Raw genomic sequence first — 14,774 nt, 5'->3', positions numbered from 1 at the left:
CACAGCAGCCACCCAAGCCACAGCAGTGACAATGCCAGACCCTTAATCAGCTGAGCCACCAGGGAATTCCAAACAGGTTTCTTAATGCAGGACTTCTCAGAGCCTTTGATATTCATTGTATATGTTATAAGAACATTCAAAGTTTCCCAAACGGATTTAGTCATGGAACCTCTTTCTGAGAGCATCTCAAGAGACTAGAGTCTAATGTAAAATAGAAGCAAAGACCTAGAGCTTCCATGATTCTATCAGCGCTAATTCCTGGAAGGAAAATGTAAACAAAAGAAACAGCTTTCCCCTGGGTATAACTGCTGTCCTCGCTGTGCACTCTGCAGGGGGAGCCTTGCAGTGTGTGTTTTGTTGGGGAAACGGACTGGGCTCCCATGGAAATAGGAATGGTGGGTTTTAGTCATTCTGTTTGGAGGCAGGCTCAGCGAAGTCACCTGCTCTTCCCAGGTCCCTCTGTTTGTTCAGGCCTGAAAGAGGTCAGACCCAGGTGTTTGAAAGAATGCCAGGTCCTGACCTAGGGAACAAAGAAACCAGCTCTGCAGCCCCTGGAATGTTCTGCTCTCACCACATCTCTCACGCAGCCTTTGGTCAGCTTGCTGGGGGGCGAAGGGGGTGCAGATCAGCCACCCCAGAATCTCACTTTCCTGGGGAGGCTGCATCCCAGGTGGCAGGTACCCGGCTCCGTGGGTCCTGACTCTGTCCTGTCACACTGTCACACACAGCCCATTAGGGCTCCCAGATAGGCTTCCCCTTGCCTAAGGGCTGGAGGAAAAACAATTTTACTGTCCACCCATCAGCCTTGCATCTTTAAGTGAACACTGGCCTTAGAGTGCCTTCCCTGGCAGTGCCAAGGTCATTGCCCAGCGGCATCCCCAGGGCAGAGGAGTCTGGGCAGTGCCTCCTTCTCCATTGCAGGAATTCTCCACTGAGAAGCCTCAGATATTCCTCAGCCACTGCCAGGGCTTCGGGGGGAGGAGTTCAAAGGTGCAGAAGGGGACAGACAAGCAGGAACCTCCCCGGTGAGGGGCAGCTTGGGGCAGGATGGAAGGTCAGTGATGCGCCGCCTGCCCTAAAATCAGGAAACTGCCCAGAGCCCTGAGTAGAGGCCTGAGTGCGACCCTCAGGAGGGGTTCCTGCCGCTGCTCTGGGACAGTGGCTTCCTCGGCCCTGCGTGTGCTCAGCTGCTCTGCTGTGGGTCAGCTCAAAAAGGACTCGAAAATACCAATATCCCTGTCATATGTTGCCCTTGCTAAGAATGGTCAGCCTCCCGACTTTGGACTTCTGAGTAAGGCACCCAGGGTATCTACTCCAATCCCTCCTTAAGTAGCTCCTGTGTCGCCCCCAAGAGTCTCAGAGCAGGATCTGAGACCCAGAGAGAAAGAAGTGTCACCCAAGACTCAGAGCTTAAGACAGACAGGGAGAGAATACGGCTTTTCTATCTCAGTTCAGTGTTTTCTTTACCACGTGGCACCGTCTTTCTCATTGGAGAAAGAAATCCAACTTGAGCATCGACTCCAATTTGTCTTTTACAAAATCCAATTGCTGTTAAAACTAAGTTCTGGGGTCAGATAGAGCCAGATTCAGATTCCAGCTCCACTGCTTTCCAACTGCCAGAGAGTAAGTAACCCCAGGCAAATAACTGAACATCCTGTAGCTCAGGATTCCTCCTCTGAAATGGCACCTCCTTCAGAGGTCGTGGGAAGATGAGCTGAGATAACATATGGAAAGAACTCAGCCTGATGCCCAGCTGTTTTTGTTACTGGCTTTGTTAGGAAAAGTATTTTAATGAATATCTAAGGCAATTATAATTAACATTTAAATTGGTATTACTGGTGAAAGTCTATTACCTGTATTAGAATATAATGGATGGATTAGAAAAGGCTTTTTTTTTTCACCAAAGCTATTTAAATGTTCACTTTGAAATTTTGTTTGTGTTCTTAATTGACTTTTAATTAGTTCAACAAGTTGTCAGGCAAACTCACATGCACTAAATTTCCATCGACTTCTTCATGTATCCTCCCCTTCCTAAAACCTTTACTGAACAACTACAGTATCAGCTTATCATAGGTGCTCAGTAGATGCTTTTGGATGAATGGGTAGATGAACAGAGGGACAGTGAATGGATGGATGGATGGATGGACAGTGAATGGATGGATGGTGGATGGATGGATGGACGGTGAATGGATGGATGGATGGTGGATGGATGGATGGATGGACGGTGAATGGATGGATGGATGGTGGATGGATGGATGGATGGACGGTGAATGGATGGATGGATGGACGGTGAATGGATGGATGGATGGATGGTGAATGGATGGATGGATGGATGGTGAATGGGTGGATGGATGGATGGATGATGGATGGACGGTGAATGGATGGATGGATGGTGGATGGATGGATGGATGGACGGTGAATGGATGGATGGATGGACAGTGAATGGATGGATGGATGGACGGTGAATGGATGGATGGATGGACGGTGAATGGATGGATGGATGGATGGTGAATGGGTGGATGGATGGATGGATGATGGATGGACGGTGAATGGATGGATGGTGGATGGATGGATGGATGGACGGTGAATGGATGGATGGACGGTGAATAGATGGATGGATGGACGGTGGATGGATGGTGGATGGATGGATGGATGGACGGTGGATGGATGGTGGATGGATGGATGGATGGACGGTGAATGGATGGATGGACGGTGAATAGATGGATGGATGGATGGTGGATGGATGGATGGATGATGGATGGATGGATGGATGATGGATGGATGGATGGATGGACGGTGAATGGATGGATGGATGGATGGATGGATGGATGGACGGTGAATGGATGGATGGATGGATGATGGATGGATAGATGGATGGTGAATGGGTGGTTGAATGGGTGGATGACGCTCATATAACAAGTAACCACCTTTGAAGGAACCATCCTTTGTTCAGACTGGGTAGTTAGTGGTCTAGATTCATGAAAAACCATAGAGAGAAGCCCAGAGACTGGGAAAAAATGGTGAAGGGCCCCAAGGTCTCCCAGGAGATGAAGAGCAGGCATAGTGGAAATGAAAGAGCTGGAAGGGGAGGCCGTGGCTAAAAGCTGAAATGGGCAGTGTGAAATCCTAGAGTAGCAGTGGCTTCTGGTGACAGAAGATTCAAGAAGCAGCCGTGGGGAGGGGTGTCCAAGGTGGACAGGGTTCCTGGAGGTCCTTAACTCCAAGTAGGTCTAGAAACTCTGCGTCGAGGTTATCAGATGGGAGATTCATATAGCCTTTTATGCAATTTCAAGTTACGATTAAAGTGACCTGAATAAATGAGCTTTTACTCTAAATATCATCAGATTGTTCCGTGGGAAGGTTCTCTTATGTAAGACAGAATTTGACGTGAAAGAGTAATAGTGCGCTGAACAAAGGTACTTGTTTATAATTTTAATAATATTAAAATAATGACCTTATTTTTTACCTCAGAATGGTGTTGCTTAAAGGTCAAATGTGTGTGTGTGTGAGACAGGGACAGGGAGAGAAAGGGGGACGTGCACCACATTGTTTTGTCGTCTGACCTTTCCAGCCTTTTCGCTTCAGGCCAGTGGGGGAGCAACACTGGGAGTCTATATATCAAAATGTCACCAGCAACCAAAGACAGTCTGTTCCCCCCCTCCCCATCCAAATACTTGAAATTCACACCCTGAACAAAAATTCACAGTAAATTTTGGCTTGGCGAGCATAGCGTTATAATTGTGCACTTAGGATTTTTTTTTTTTTAACCTTTCATATTCAATGTACAAGGAGAAGAGGGCTGGATGGTGGGTCAGGAGACACAGCCAGCTCCCCGCCCCCACCCCCACCAGCACTTGCTCTGTGACTCTGAATAAGAACTGTGGCAGGATGACACATGTTCAGCACCTTACCATTTAAAACCATCCCCAGCTTTTAATCCTCACAACAGCCCATCAAAGCTGGCCAGGCAGGTATTGTGCCCATTGCCAGAGAGAAAGCTGAGGCCCAATAGAGAAGTGGCATGACAGGTGTTAAGATCCCTCGGTGGCAGTGGCAGAGCAAGGTCAAGCCCACAAGCCTCCTAACCTAAGTCCACAACTCTGAGCACTGGACTGTGGTGAGTCCTCACCCCTCCCCGTCCACCCTGTAACATGAACAGCTCCAGCTCACTAAGGTTGTGGGAGGACCGTGGTAGGAGTGAATATCTGGCTGCTCACTGGCATTTCTGCTCTACAGGATAAGCCGTGACAAAATCCCGAGGTTGGAAAAATGTGTTCTGGACCATTTCAGTGCTACCCGCCCCCTCAAAGCCTCCAGCCTCGTTAGGCAGATGCTCCGATGGCACGGGAAGCCCCCCGCGTGTGTGCTCCGCTCCCCTTTTCCAGCAGACTCGTTCCTCTTCCTTTCCGCTGCTGGTCCCAAGCCGGTCCCAGGCCTCTGGATCACACCGTTGGGCATGGCAGCCACTTCTCCCTACCACATGCCCAGGCCGTGCTCATCAGTCAGGGCATTTTTTTTTTCCTCAACGAGCATGACTTCAGATACTGTCAGTCTCAAATTGACCCATAAGATGCAATCTTTTTTCTGCCCATGGATTAAGTAATTTTTTTTCTTTGTCATTTAAGGGCCACACCCGTGGCATATGGGGGTTCCCAGGCTAGGGGTCGAATCGGAGCTGTAGCCACCGGCCTATGCCACAACCACAGCAACGCCAGATCCGACGTACACCACAGCTTATGGCAAACGCTGGATCTTTAACCTACTGAGCAAAGCCAGGGATCGAACCCACATCCTCATGGATACTAATCAGATTCATTTCCACTGAGCCACCACGATGGGAACTCTGAGACAGTAGATCTTAAATGTCCTCCCCGCTCAAAAAAAAAAGTAACAATGTGAGGGAATGGATGTGTCAGTTATCTTGATTGCAGTCATCATTTCAAATGGATACATAGCAAAACACCGCATTATATTCCTTAAAGAGATACAATTTTTATTTGTCAATACAGATTCCTGAGCCCCACCCCAAACTCAAGTGAGACTCTCTGGGGCTGGTGATCTGCATTTTGAAGGAGGTCCCTGGCTAATCCTCTCCACCTGCATGTGGAGAAGACCCTCACTGAGGTGTTAGTCGATGACAGTGGCTTTGTGCGGTGGCCTTTCCCAGCCTTCCCTGTGTCTCATCCTGGAACAGTGCCTGAACCCGGAAGAATGTCTGGTGGAGGGTCTCCAGGCTTCAGGATCCATCAGGGGAGATACCTGGAGGCTGCAGGGGCTCCCCACGCCTGCGGGGTAGAGAAGCCGGGCTCCCTGCATGCTCTTGGGGTTGGAGTGAGTAAGCTTCCTGCTGAGATTTCACATGGCCACAGGCCACAGGGAGGCAGGCCCCATCTCAGCCCTTCCAGCACCCCCTGGGGTCTGCCATCCAGAGCCCATGGGAGCCACCACCCCACAGCAGAGACAACAACATGAGCTCAGCTGATCACCAGGCTCCAGGCCCCTCCTCTCTGCCTTCCCCATCCTCATCCTTAATGGAGCCACAGAGCCAGGAGCCCAGGAGCCAGCCAGCTGCCACACCCCCACGCCCCTGGGCCTGCACCTCCACCCTCCCCGGTTCAGGCTGGGATCTGCTGGGGATCAGCCTGGGGAGGCAGTCACATACCCTTCCCTCTCCCTCCCCACAGGTTTGGAATAAATTGCCTCATTCAGTTTGAAGACTTTGCCAACGCCAATGCCTTCCGCCTTCTCAACAAATACCGCAACAAGTACTGCATGTTCAACGATGACATCCAAGGTAGGTCCCCCCCGCCACCGCCGACTCAGCCGCCCGGGGCTGCAGCCTTCTCGCTGGGCTCCCCTGGACGCCAACATGGGGCGGGCCACACCCAGCCAGTGCGCTGCCAGTGCTCTGGAAGAAAGAGCAGTGAATCCACATTCGACTCCCACTTGGCTAAAGGGCCTGGAACATGTCCCGTAGCTTTGCTCAGCCCCAGTTTCTTCAGCTGTAAAATGGAGATCATCGCTGCTCCAAAAGAAAGTAAGAGTTATGTGGTTAAATGTATGAAAAAGGAGTTCCCGTTGTGGTGCAGCAGAAACGAATCTGGCTAGTATCCATGAGGTTGCAGGTTCGATCCCCAGCCTTGCCGTGAGCTGTGGTGTGGGCCGCAGATGCGGCTCGGATTCCACGTTGCTGTGGCCGTGGTGTAGGCTGACAGCTACAATTCCCATTTGACCTCTAGCCTGGGAACCTCCATATGCCATGGGTGCAGCCCTAAAAAGCAAAAAATACATAATATACGTGTGCACGTGTGTGTGTGTGTGTGTGTGTGCGTGCGTGAAAGAAATTTTAAACAGCGCTGCGATTTACTAGCTGGTAGAACATGGGCAGATCACATCTCTGAGTCACAGTTTCATCATCTGTTCTTTGGGATGATAATAACTGCCTTGGAAGATTAGTGTGCAAATTGAAAGAGCTAATATTTGGAAAGTACCAGTACATAGGACTCATCAGACCACAGCATCAGCCACCAGAAAAGTGGCCTTCCCCAGCCATTATAACACACTCTCAGATTTTCCAAATGCAGGCTGTGTCCCTGTCAGGGCATCAGTGCTTCTCACCATGAGAACCCCAAAGACATTGGTAGCAGGACCTAAGAACACTCCAGAAGCCCATGGGAAGCATCTCCTAGTTCAGGGTCAAGCTGATTCCCTATTGCTGCAGATGTGCCAGCATGGGACCCTGGGGTGGGAAGGGTGGCTCCCTCAGTGATTATCTTACCCAACCCGACGCAGGTCTCAGTAAGGAGCATTGCCAGCCATTCCTAGTATTTTTAAATCCCCAGGCAAAGCTTGGTGACCTGCAGGTTATGATTTGGCAAGTCAAGTGTCAAGCAAGATCAAACCAAGGATCCATGTCAGGTAAAAGGAACGAGTTGGCAGGGGACAGGTATTGGTCCTTGGGAGTTAAAGACTGGCCAACATTTTGCAGATGAGGCCCGGAGAGGTCACAACTTGTCATTCAGTGAGTTAAATAGACCTAAGAGGATTCAAGCCCAGGTAAAAAAATTGCTAAGGTTTAGCACCGAATACTTATTACCCAGGGGGCATGGTTCAGAGCACTTAAGTGTTAATCCTACTGGGTATTGACAACAGATATTAACGGAAAGGGAAAGCTCGGGCATGGTGACCCCCAAGCCTGTCACCACCCCATCCCCCTGGTCTGGGACAGGCACTGGCTGTGCCAGCCTCGCCTCCCCGGGACCAGCGCGGTGGTCTGCAGACAGGGGAGAGCACTGGTCCCCTGGCCGCCAGTCCTGGAGGAAACACGGGCGCCTGGCCCCTGACCCAGCTCCCTGGTCATGGCACTCACCCATGAGTCAGCAGCAGGACAGCCACCCCCCTGAGCCCACAAGCTGCCAAAGGCCAGAGGTGGAAGTGGAAAACAAGTCCACGTGGGCGGCACACCTGGCACTGCGCCGACTGCAGATGTGCAGACACACACAACCTCGTGTGTGTACATCCTCAGAAACACACACACCCCGGGGACACAGCCAGACCCCAGCCCCTCCTCCCACCCCCACTGCTGCCAGATGCACCTCTAAGATGAAACTGTGGCTCTGGATGAGAAAGTTCACAGCCGCTCATGAATGGACAGAGCTTCAGGGACCTGCTACCCGTGCCCCACCTCCACCAATCTTCCTCTGCCCTCTGACCCGCCCTTAATCTTACTCCTCTGACCTCCCTCTGGGTCAGGCCCCCTCTGCATGTGGAAGTTGTGCTCCTCAGCTTGGGACACCCTTCTCCCATCATCTTTGGTTCTGTGATGCTTCCTCACCCTCCAAGACTCGGCTCAAGGGTCTCCTGTCCCGGGGAAGGGACAGCCCGAGTTAGGCACATCCCAGGTGGCCCCACAGCCTCCTGTGTGCCCCTCTGTCAGTTTTCTTACCACACTGGACCCCAAACGCCTGCAGGGAGTTATCTGTCTCTCCAGGAGACAATAAATGTCCGGGGGCCGGAAGCATGTCTTATCTCTTCTCACTCCCCAGCCCCCAGCACAACGCCTGGCACAGGATAGATGCTTCATTAATGTTTGCAGAATGAATGAATGAAGTCTCTGGGCACAGATTGAGATTCTCATAAGCACCCACCCGTTCATGTGGGTGTGTCTACACTTGGACACCTGCCCCCACAGCCTGTCTCTCATCCTGGTTGCTACACAGACACTCACACAGAGATGCCCCCCACGGATGCTCACACGCAGATGTATATACATCTTCACGTGTGTACACCCTCATGTCTGAACACACAAAACTTTTTCAATTAAACCAATTCACTAGTTTTTATATCTGCTAATACCCAGCTGCCGGAGCGTATTTCACTCCCAGGCACAAAGCCAGAGGGAATGGCGTTCTAGGTCCCACAGCACACGGAAGAGAAATTCCCCATTCTTTTCTCACGAATGAAAGACTGAAGTCATTGACCCAAAATGCATGAGGAGAGGTGGCCGATAGGACCAGAATGGCAGGAGCCCTGTAATATCGAGTCTTTGATCTGGACAGCCTTCCATCAGGTGTAATTAACCACAGTAAAGAGGTGGGCGTGGAGATGCCCAGATCTTTCTTCAAGAAAGGACTTGTTGAAATCCTGTCGTGGCTCAGCAGTAATGAGCCTGACTAGTATCCATGAGGATGCAGGTTCAACCCCTGGCCTTGCTCAGTGGCTGAAGGATCTGGCATTGCTGTGAGCTGGCATTGTAGGCTGGCAGCTGCAGCTCCCATTCGACCACTAGCCTGGGAACCTCCATATGCCGTGGGTATGGACCCTAGAAAAGAAAAGGAAAAAGAAAAGGAAAAAGGACTTGTTGCCACAGCTGGCACAGAGGCTGGTGCCGCATCAGGCAGAGCCTCAGCTAGAGAGCCGTCTCACCCACGGTCCTGCCCTGCCAGGGCGGCCCTCACTGGGTGATGAGGGGTATAAAAGCCTGATCAGGAGTTCCTATCATGGTTCAACCATTAACGAACCCAACTAGTATCCATGAGGACATGGGTTTGATCCATGGCCTGGCTCAGTGGGTCAAGGATCCAGCATTGCCATGAGCTGCGGTGTAGGTCACAGATGAAGCTTGCATCCTGTGTTGCTGTGGCTGTGGTGTAGGCCAGCAGCTATAGCTCCAATTTGACCCTAGCCTGGGAACCTCCATAAGCTGCAGAAGCGCCCTTAAAAAAAAAAAAAGGCTGATCCTTTCAGCCCAATGCAGGACAACTCTGAGGGGACATTTTCTGCCAGAGCTCCCCAGGGTGTTGGCTGAGGCCCCAACCTCTCCCTCTACCGCGTCCTGCATCCACTCCCTCCCTTTCACAGGTGCTGGTCCCAAGGGCACTTGTTGACAACATCCTGAACTTGCCACGTGTCTCAGAACCTGCTTCCCCAGCAACCCGAGCTGAGCCAGGTCATCCACACACACACAGACCTCGAGGCTTGAAAAGCCTTCTCCGTCCACGCTGTCTCCTAGTTTGCAGGCATCACCACCGCCCGTGGTGAGGATGCACATTGCCGTCCATGTCACTGAGGAAGGAACTGAAGTTCAAGGCTTAAGTTTATGCCAGGACAGGCATAAAGCTGGGGCTAGAACCTAGTTATTTCCGACTCGGAATTCTCCACTCTGACATCAGGCTGCCTGTGTTCCCCCGTGGCTGAGGCAGTACCGTGTCTCCTTTCATTCCTCGCCCCACCGAAGTGTGGGTGTCAGTACTCTCCTCACCTCCCATCTCCTCTTCTAACTCCTATAGTTCGCAGACCCCAAGATCAGGCCCAATGGGAGGGAGGGGCTCGCCCACAGTCACCCACTTCTTAGTGATGGGTCCAGGACCAGAAAGAAGCCTGTGATGTGCGCTGTTGCTCAGGGGGCAGTTAGAAGATGAGTGAGGAATTCTGTGAGTAATGAGGCCACGTGGAAGATTAAGCTCATGCTGGAATTGACGCCCTCTACCTCTAAATACAAGGTAAAGAGAAATAGAAAAAAGAAACATAAAACTACATAGCCAGGCTCAAAAGTAGATGGAGTTCGCCTTGTGGCTCAGTGGGTTAAGAACCTGACTAGTGTCCAGGAGGATGAGGGTTCCATCCCTGGCCTCGCTTAGTGGGTTAAAAGATCCAGCGTTGCTGAATCTGCATCTGTAGGTTGCAGATGTGGCTTGGATCTGGCGTGGCTGTGGCTGCGGCTGTGGCCAGCAGCTGCAGCTCTGATTTGACCCTAGCTTGGGAACTTCCATATGTCTCAGGTGTGGCCCTAAAAAATATATATATATAAAGGGACACCTTCATGCACAGAACCAGAAAGTATTGGGAGAAAGGAGGGATGGGAGGAAGAGTCACAGTGGCGAACAGATACAAAACCATGCCACATGTGGACAGGCCATGGTCAGAATCTTCTGGAAGCTCGCAACGGCGAGGCTGGGACTAGGCTGCCCCCATGAAATGCACCCTAGCCTCATGCCCTCGGTGGAATAAGGAAAGATATGACCGAAGGCCCCTAGACCAGCCTGAGCTCCATGAGGGCAGGGCCATGCCTGGCCCTGAGCAGGAGCTGGGCCATGTGACTTGAACTGTCCCCCACCCCATCCTGCTGCTCCACACTCCAGGGAGTCACCAGCCCAACACCAACCACCGGGTGGCGGCTTTGGAGGGTATAGTGGGGGGAGGAGTGCCTCTGCTGCCACAGGCTGCTTCATAGCGGTCAAGGCTGCCTGGGGCACTGGCTTGTTGCTGACGGCTCCTTCAGGAATTTTGGAAAAGGCAAGAGGCTCAGGTGACTTTTGTTGGTTCAGCTGGGATCAGAGAAACATCCCTGCTCTAGGGGAGGCGAGAAAGATCTTGAAGGGGAACAGCAGCTGGGATGATGGCATTGGAGTGCAGGCCAGCTGTGTCCTTCCAGGAAGCCAGGTCCAGGACGCTGCTGGCCTGGTGAGCACAGGCCCCCAGCCTCCGCTGCTGCTGCCCACATAGTACCCAGAACAGGAAAGCCCAGCGAGTTTGTCAGCCCCAGAGCGTCCTCCCACCCCACAGCCCTCCCTGGACCTGTGCTGCCCCCAAGTCCTGCTCCGTTCCTGTCAGCCCACAGCCCTCAGGGCGCCTGTGTGCCATATCAGGCCATCGCCACCCCTCAGACTTTCCAGTTTTCATTTGTGAGTCAGACGTGGGATAGAGACACGCCTCGGTCTGAATCCCCGCTTTTCGGCTTCAGGGCTTTGGCCGAGTGGCTTAAATCCTCACACCCTCTTCTCCTTGTCTGTAGAATGGACAGGATGGGGTTCCCAGCTGTGAATGACACTCGTCCAGTACTGCCAGAAAGACCAGGATGCTTTTTTTGTCCCCCCCCCGCCCCAGGACGCTTTTCTAAGGCCAGCATCAATTGTGGCCGGATGCAGCGTATGCCTGTTTGCTAAATGTTTCCATCGTCCCCCCTGTTTATGGCACCAGGTGGTTGTGAGGGCTTTAGTGATGCAGAGTCAGGGACAAGCATGTGACTGTACTCAGTCCAGCACCAATACTGATACCTCTGGGGCACAGGAGGCATCAGTATGTAGGAATGGGAGGGAGGAAAGGTTGAGACCAACCAGTGAGGCTTTGGTGGAGGTAAGGAGAGGGATCCATGTGAGCGCAGGACTGGGGAGCCTGCGGAGGGAGGAGGAACCCCACCTCCCCTCTGACCACTTTTCACACGGCCCCTATGCTTCCAGCCCACGGAATTTCTCAGTTCTGTGAATTTGCTGCATGTGCCGGTCCCTCTGCCTCAATCTCTCTCCTGCTATTGGCTGATTTTTCTTTGTCTGTAAGGACTCAAGCCCCGCCTCCCCGAGGACACTGCACCCAGGGCCAGTCCTGGTCCCCAGGCTCCAAGAGGACCTGGGAGTGACGTTGGGTGGTGGTTGCCTGCTTTGTGAATACTTCCAAATACCCCAGGGCTCAGATGCCACGGTGGGAGAGGGGCAGATGGAGAGGAGCGGCCCAGCTCCCACGTCTTTGTCCAGCTGCTCTGTCCAGTTTACCAGACCCCAGGGACGCCTTCCAGCTGTCAGGGGGCTGCTGCCCCTCCCCTCCCCCACCCACTGAGGAGCAGGTCTGGTGTATCCGCTCTCTCTCCCCCTCAGCGAAACCTCCCCTCGGCTCTTCAACCGCATCTCTCCCCAGTCCCCACAACCTTCCTTTTTCACTTAGTCCTGTGCTCTGAGACAGTTCTTCACTTAGGGGCTGTCCCACCCCTGAGGTTCCCAGGGGTCTCCTCGTGCGTCTAATCCTGGCTCCTCCGAGACCACCCCCGGAGCCTGTGGCATCAGTGAAATCCCCACAGAAGCCAGGAAGACAGTAATTACTCCTTCTGGTTTCTTCTAAATTGTGGCAGAAGAGGCCTAACCCTGCCTTCATCATGGGTCAGACACTGCCTTCTTGAGAGTCCAAAGGCTCCAGACAATTCCCCTCGTGACGCAGAAGTAGGGTTGACGTCATCTAGAAGGTCTTGGCTTGGCCTCCGGTAAGGGGAGCTGGAATTTTCTGAGCATCTGTGCCATCAACCCCTCTGCACAAGAGTGTCGTATTCATCCTCATAAACCGAAGGCCTCGATATCCGTGCAGCCAGTGGAGCCCCAGAGCACTCTCAGCATATGCTCGGGAACAAGGGAGCATAGCTGGCTGCTGTGGGCACGTAACTCTGCAACCATAAAAGTGGGCCTGACCTTATACCAAAGGACACCCACAGCTCCCAGCCTCCAAAGTCATCTTGGCCAGACCCCGGCTGAGCCTAATTCCTGTCCATCTTACCTTCTAAGACAACAGGCCTGCCTCACCTGAGAAAAAGCCAGCCTTTCCCTTTGCTCTGATAATCTGTGGCTTAGAATGGAAACTGCTTTAACTCTGTCAAATGTGACTCTTAAAAGCAGGATAGAATCTACATTTTCAGCCTGTCCTTTTGTGCTGTTTCCTGAACCTGCAACCTCCAGTTCTCAGTTGGCAGGAAATGCAGTTATGGAAAACTCCTTCTGAAAAGGAAAATTTGTTTTTCTTTCCTCATGAATGAGGAGCAAACAGTCATGCCTTCAGCTGCGGGTGGGCACAAGCCATGTTTTGACACATCTCTGGACCCCCAGCTGCTCCAGGTGGTTTCCTTCAGAAAGCAGAGCAGCTTCCTTCCTGTTGGAGTTTAAATCCCTCATCTATTACCCAAAACCCTCCTTCTCCAAATGAAAGGGGATGATGGAGATAACTTATTTGCCAAGCTTTATAATGTGCGATTTATAAACTGCTCTTTCCCCTCTCGAGTTCCAGACTGTGATTCAGGTAACTTGTCACTTCAGCGGATGCTCTCAGAGGAAGATCCCAGAAAGGAGAATAGGATGTAGCCCATGAGTGTGGGCTCCCAGACGCCAAGTGCCGAGCTTCCCAAAGGAGAGAAAGAACACCAGTACCAAATGCTGCTGAGAGGTCAGGAAGAGGGGGCTGAGGACTGACCACTGGCCCTGGGCAAGGCGGAGGTCCTGGGGAGCATCACTTGTTGGGACTGGGTTTCAGGGAGACCAAGGAGAAAGGAAACAGAGGCACTGAGTATATTCAGCTCTTTAGAAGAATCTGGCTATAAAGGGAAGTAAGAAACAGAGTAGGAATGACGTAGAGTCAGGAGGAGGCTTTTTAGGGGTGGGACCTTTCTGACCTGTCTGTATGCTGATGGCAGTGATCTAAGAGAGGTGAGGAGGCAGGAAAAAAGGAGAGAGAGTTACCAAACAGATTCCTTGAGTAGGTAAACATGACGAGGCCCAGCACACATCTGGAGAGGGCCCTGTCTAAGAGCAGGGACCATCCATCCATGTAGCAGGAGGAAAGGCAAGGCATACGGATTGGGGGCAGAGGTGTTATAGATTTGATGCTGAGAGAATTCTCTTCTCTCCTGGATGTTGTTTTTTTTCCTTGAACTTCACGTTTCCCTTCTGAGGGGGGGAAGAAAAGGAGGGGAGCTCAGATCATAGCTGTTTGCTAGAGTTGTGGTAAAGGTCACATGAGCAAATAAATGCAGGCAAGCACATACGTAGCACAGAGCCAAGGTCACGACGGTGAGAGCCATTCATAAGTGGCAGGTGCTGTTGTATCCTTTTGAAGTTTTCAACTCTTTCCTATCAGATTTTCCATTCGTCAGTGTTTCCACCGCTTCCAGAGTCACAGCTGATCAGTTACATCCACTGCCCTCCATCTCCCCTACCGCCCGCCCCTCAGCTCTCCCCCAGGGAAACCCTATAACGCCACACCTACTGCCTTCAACTCTAGAGTCAGGAAAGGCTGTCTGAGCTGCATAGACCCAGAAGGGGTGGAAAGAGCACCCCAGGTTTACCTGCATTTCTTCCAACTTTGTGACGGACACAGGCCAGCCACTGCCTCTCTGGCCTGTTTCCCCATCTTTACAAATGTTGGATGTCATGCTCTTTATCCAGCACTGAATTTCTGCAGGTAAGCTGTTATTCAGCTTGCAGGTTCTAGCCGCAAAAGATACCTGACATCCAAGAAGGCAAAGACCCAAGAATGCAGTGTCTTGGGGGAGGAGGGTGTTCATTGATAAAATATCTTTGGCGCCCCCTGGTGTCCTTTGCATCTTCTGTCAGGAGGCAAGAGGCAGGAGGTGGTCCCAAAATAGAATCAGATGAGCAGAGAACTTGCTCTGCTGTCCAGTGGAAAACTGGAAATAGAAAATGGAAAGTTCACTCCTACGCACACCCTGTAACCATTAGTATTTT

The 14,774-nt window shown here is 51.9% G+C and overlaps 1 protein-coding gene across 2 annotated transcripts in view; it reads left to right on the top strand.

The window, feature by feature from the left end:
• Positions 1 to 14,774, top strand: part of ME3 (malic enzyme 3) — a 318,355-nt gene that overhangs the window by 288,417 nt on the left and 15,164 nt on the right. For both annotated transcript variants that reach the window (XM_021102108.1, NM_001244258.1), the window contains 1 exon segment: positions 5,685 to 5,794. In XM_021102108.1, coding sequence (XP_020957767.1) covers positions 5,685 to 5,794 — 110 coding nt within the window.

Source organism: Sus scrofa, chromosome 9 (assembly GCF_000003025.6).
Source record: "Sus scrofa isolate TJ Tabasco breed Duroc chromosome 9, Sscrofa11.1, whole genome shotgun sequence".
NCBI lineage: Eukaryota > Metazoa > Chordata > Mammalia > Artiodactyla > Suidae > Sus > Sus scrofa.
Note: the sequence above shows the minus strand (reverse complement) of the source record. Positions and strands in the feature narration are given on the sequence as shown.